Below are 5,516 nucleotides of genomic sequence, written 5' to 3'. Positions count from 1 at the left end.
GCATGTGCTTAGATGGATTTGAATTTGGGCTAATGTGTTACATTTTGATTTTGTTTAGGTTTCAAGTTTTAACTTTGTTGGGCTAATTGGCACACTGGCTGCTCTTAATTTGGACACAAGCTTTTTAAAAAAGTTGATTTCAAATGGTTTTACCAGCAATGAAGACACAATATTGACTGCCTTTTAATATTTGAGGCTTAGATTTTCTTCTTCTTAACATTTCTTTGACCCTATATATAAGTAAATCATTGTGGAATGCGGAATTTTTGTGAACAATTTCCCTGGAATTTTATTCTTCACATATTTAGAGAGAAGATACAATATTTTTCTTCATGAAAAGGAACGTATTTAGTACATTCTAATAAAACTCTATGCACAGTAACTTCCATTTTTATTTATTTATTTATTTATTTATATTTTTATTTTAGTTTGGTTGTGTGGTTCACCCTTGTTTTCAATACAACATATATTATATAATTAGAAGGCCATAAACTATAGAATTAAGTGCCTATTTACTTCCATAATGTGGACTTATGCAGTATCCACTCCATCAATTAAAGCTCTATTCTTCCGTTCCTCTTCATCTATGGTATCGTAGAATGTCCGTCCTCTTGTTTCTGGCAGGAGCGTGACGAACAACCCACACACAGCTATAGTTATCCCGAACACTCCATATGAAAGAAACCTATTCTGTCTGCCGGCTGCCGCTATGACGGGGCCAAAAAGGCCACCAAACAGCACTGCTTGCCTCAACATTGACACAGCCGAGTTCCTCACGCATGTTGGAAACAACTCCAAGGTATAAATCATTACCAAATCTAATGCAGTGACTGCGCTGAAAAATGATATCAATTCTAGTCCTATTTGCATCCCCTTCCACCTAACCAGCACGCACGTTAAACTAAAAATTCCGCTCAATATAGCTAATCCCAATATCGAGAACTTCCTGTTCAGTTTCCCAATAAGAAAGAATATAAGCAAGGTGGATGGAATTTCTATAAATGCATTAAATACCTCACTCCAGTATAGATCAAATGCCAAGTTTCCAAGGCCCAATGGCATGCCATAATAACTCATGCCAACTCCGAAACCGACAACCATAACTGACGCAAGTCGTCGAAGAGTCCAAGATTTTTGCAGCAAGATCTTTATTGTGGAGTACAAGTCTGTTTCTAGCCACTCGTCTTCCCACTTAATGCACTTGTCGAAGAAGCTGTCAGTTAAGCTACTCCGTTTTGCTGGTGTAGAAATGCTTCTCAGTGTTTTGGCAAAGTCTTCCTTCCGTCCCTTGATATAAAGCCACCGGGGCGATTCACAAACTAGAAAATACGATAATACAGAGTAAAATACTGCTGGAACGCAAGTCCACATGTATAGGAGTCTCCATGAGGAACCTTTGGTCAGATAAGCAATGCCAGGTAAAGAAAGAAACCCTATAGGAAAACAGATAAATCCTATGATCCCAACATTTCCTCTCCATTTTTTCCCAACAAGTTCTGTTGACAAAACAAGTGCACAAGTGGTTATTGTTGACCTACCAAATCCACTGATAAATCGCAAAGCGGTATACATCCACACGTTGGTGGAGAGTGCGGTTAAAACTCCACTTACAGACATGAGCAGGCAAGATAAGACAAGCATGTTCTTTCGGCCCAAAGAAGAGTCCGCCAGGGTTGACAGGACAAACCCACCAACGAGGCAGCCCAAATAGAAGGTCGATGCCAAGAGGCCGGTGATAACGGAGCCGGAACACTCAAGGGACCATTCAGAGATTATGGAAGTGTGAGCGGGCAAATCCCAGTTCCAAGAATCTCTCGGAATTCGACAGATATTCTTGCACGGCGAATTACTAAGTGAATTGCAATGCCATGTTGGCTCAGCATCAGTGAAAACACTTATGAAGCATTGTTGTGCATCGAAAAAATAAGCAAATGATATAAGAGTGGCTTGGAAGAATTGTATCCTCCCGCAGTTCCCGATGCACCGTTCAATCGTATCATCTAAGGATAGCTGTTGTTCCACAATTCTTGGCGACTCAGACTCTGGAGTGTCCCTGGGCAGTGGATTTGGGTCTGTCATTTTTGATGACTTCTGTGCATCTCAGATAGAAATCAATGTTAAAGTCATACATTATATTGTTGTCCCGAGTAACTATTCTTTTGATTGCTACCTCATTGGTAAAAGGATTTTTCAATATGCTAATATTATTATTAGTTCAAAGCATCAGTATCTTTCTTGAAATAGAAGTTCATTTATAAATCGCCCTTCAAAGTTTTGGTTTTGGGTTTCCTATTTTATTTCATTTGTTTAGTATTAATACTACTCCACATATACAGTGATTTGATTAAAAATATTAAAACGCGAGAGTTAATAATTAATATAACCTTAACATTAAAACGCGAGAGATAATAATTAATATAAGATTAATCTTTAATCTTCATCTTACATGGATATTTAGCATTACTACACAGAATTGTGGCTTATATGGAATGAACAGTGTAATTAAGCATTTGTTTGGCTTATTTAACCCTTGACCTTGGTCGTGGTACATTATCTTCTATCAGATTAAAAATTGGTATACGATATTACCTTAAAATATGGATTGCAGGAAGTGTTGCTCCCATAATAAAAATTGTATTTCCGGTGGTTCGATAACCTGAAGAGGGTAAAGAACGTTTCTCCGTTTTTCCACTGTTGTGAGAATTAATGTTCTTCGAGAGAGATGAATATTTTAAATATCGAAGCTCTAAATATAGACTAGGATTTTGATGAACAAATACTTTGGGTTCATCACCTTTATATAGGAACTGGAGTGTTGATCTAGCCCAAGGATCTTCGTGTGAGTATCCTCGATCGTCGTCTTTAGTAGACTTGCCACGTTTTTAGACATAGGGTCTAGATAATGGAGCCTTAATTGGTATATCATCAGATTGGGACCATAATATTAATGGATGAATTAAGCTTGTTGTACACTGGAGAGTACAAGAATTTTGACACTCAATTATGTGTCAAAATTTGTCTCATTAATTGTTTAAAGTATTGTTAAAATTAATGTATAAAAAGTCACAACCTCATAATAGTGTCAAACTTGACATATAGCAAGATTGTTAGTGAATAGAGGAATTGAGAGTTCAATTTTATTTTTACCATAGACAAAAATGGATTTTTCTCTCTTTTTTTTGAGCAAAAAGTCATTAAAATAGAAAGCATTTATTGGAGGAGGTCTATCTCTCTCTCTCTGCTCCATAATGCTGGCCGAGTTTGGCCAGCCTTTTCCTTTTCTTGTCAATTACCCTAGGGTTACGGGTAGGATATTCTCCTACTCTATGTCGAATAGTTTGTTGGGCAAAAAGTCATTAAAATTCAAAGCATTCATTGGCAAATTGGTATCTCTCTCTCTCTCTCTGTGCTCCATAAAACAGGCCGACTTTGCCAGCCTTTTCCTTTTATCTAAAGGGAGATATTGTGTGTACAGAACAAAATTTCATAGACGCTGTACAAACAACTCACAGTAGGGAGGTGGGTGAATTTTTTGACAATTTTTTTATCACAACATGGGGGTCACTACATGTGAGGTGCTGACAGCATTCTGTGAGAATTCATTATGTACAAATGGGTTTCTCCTTATCTAAATTGTCAATTACCCTAGGGTTACTAGTAGGATATTCTCCTACTATATGTCGGATGGTTTTCTAACTACTTGGCAGTGTGGGTGTTTTGATAGTTCAAAGCATTTTCAATCATGGTGTAAAATTGTAATTTAGATATTTAAAATCATCGAAAATCTCTCCAATAAAGAGATGCAAAGGAAATATAAATTACATTTTCGACATAAAACGTAAAAAAAGATGTTACTTCTTTTTTATATCCACAAGAGACAAAAATGAATTTAGATATTCTAATTGAAGTAAAATTTGGATTTAGATATATTAAAATATAAATGAGGATGTAAAAGTGATTTTAGAAATACAAATTTACATCCAATTTTACATTACGATTGGAGATGCTCTCAGGAGGGTAGGCTTTCTGTTTAACGTGCTTACTTTAAAAAGTCTTGAAATTTTGCCGTTGTTTGGAATAGTTATATCGAATTTTTATTTTCCACTTGAGTTCACTGTCTATTCTTGATATTGTGTAGAATTGAGGGACCCACATGCATAATATATTCATATCTTATTTCTAGGTTGTCAAATTGGCTTGTCTGTTCGAACGGTTCGTGGCCCTGCTCGTGAAAAGTTCGAGCTGACTCGACTTATGGCTCGTTGGATTCGAGCTGAAGCAGGCCAAACCCAATTTTTAGACGACGACTTGAGCCTAAACTAGAGCCAGCCTGTGTGGCTCAACGAGCCACAAGTGTCTACTCTTTCAATAGGCTAAAATGGCCAGTGAGGCAACTAAGATGTCTGTCTATATTTTCAGGCAGCCATAGTTGCCTTTGTTTCGTAGGCAGCTACACCCCTAGAGGCCCGAGTAAAAAAAATAAAAAAATCAAGCCAACTCGAGTCAATAAGGTAAGGCTTGAGCCAAGTCATGGATTTTTGGAGCCAAAAAAAGCTTGAGCCTCTGGCTTTGTCTTGCGAGCCAACTCATTTAAACCCTTACTCATTTATGGAGCTTTCCATTTTTTTGTCAATCCATCACTTGGCTTTTTTTTATATCTAGATCTCTTTCCCTCTCATTATATATAGATAGAGCTTTGCCATGTATACAAGGTTTGTATATATATATAAAGGCCCAGGGGAACAGGGATGGAAATAGAAGAACAGAAATTTATGAAAATAGAGAAATTTTATTGAAGAGGAAAAATTACTACAAAGATTCTTGAAAATGAAAATATATTTGAGAGACAAATTATAAAGAAAACCGAAACTTCTTCTTGCTGAATTCGCTCTGCTTTCAAATGAAATCTTGAGGTCTTCTTATAATATAGTTCGGACTTAAAATTTCTTTCATTTGAGAGAAAGAATCTTGAAAAGAGGAGTGGACGACATTATCATGAAGAATCTTGAAAAGTAGTACCAACTTTTGCCAAAAGTTTCCAACTTTTGACTTCTTTTAATAAAGATAATCTTTTCTTTATTAAAGTAGTGATTGATGTTGTCTAAAGACTTGATTGGTATCCTGACAAATCACGCACCATTGTTTTTGAACTTGACAAAGATTGAGCAGCATTTCTCTTGATCTGTAGACCCTTGAATATAAAGAATTTCAAAATCAAAATAGGACAGAATAACCCGCCATCTTGCAAAGATTTGTTTTGAAGCAAGATTTTTTTACATCTTTTTGTAAAACATCTTTTGAGACTTTGTAATTAGTTTTCAAAATAAATTTTTTATTAATCAAATCATCTTGAAATTTTGAGATACAAAGAACTATTGAGAGAATCTCTTTTTTGATAGTGGAATAATTCTTTTGAGGACCAGACCAGACTCCACTATGAAATCTAACTAACTGTCCTTGAGATGACTCTAGTGGAATTTGTTTTAACACACCACCAAATCCAATGTTTGATGCAT

General features: G+C 36.0%; 1 protein-coding gene across 1 annotated transcript; it reads right to left on the bottom strand.

The window, feature by feature from the left end:
• Nucleotides 1-292: 292 nt before the first annotated feature.
• On the bottom strand, nt 293-2,702 carry LOC111395873 (organic cation/carnitine transporter 3-like). Its single transcript, XM_023022074.1, has 2 exons — nt 2,590-2,702; nt 293-2,091 (listed from the first exon to the last, which is right to left on the bottom strand). Exon 2 carries the CDS (start codon nt 2,077-2,079, stop codon nt 532-534), a length of 1,548 nt encoding a protein of 515 aa, XP_022877842.1. The 5' UTR covers nt 2,080-2,091; nt 2,590-2,702; the 3' UTR covers nt 293-531.
• Nucleotides 2,703-5,516: the final 2,814 nt, after the last annotated feature.

The sequence above is a fragment of the Olea europaea genome, chromosome 6 (genome assembly GCF_002742605.1).
Source record: "Olea europaea var. sylvestris chromosome 6, O_europaea_v1, whole genome shotgun sequence".
NCBI lineage: Eukaryota > Viridiplantae > Streptophyta > Magnoliopsida > Lamiales > Oleaceae > Olea > Olea europaea.
This window is presented reverse-complemented; position numbering and strand designations above follow the sequence as displayed.

Bases quoted from the DNA above. Each gene is read 5' to 3' on its own strand.
- LOC111395873 (XM_023022074.1), bottom strand. From the start codon at position 2,079: ATGACAGACCCAAATCCACTGCCCAGGGACACTCCAGAGTCTGAGTCG.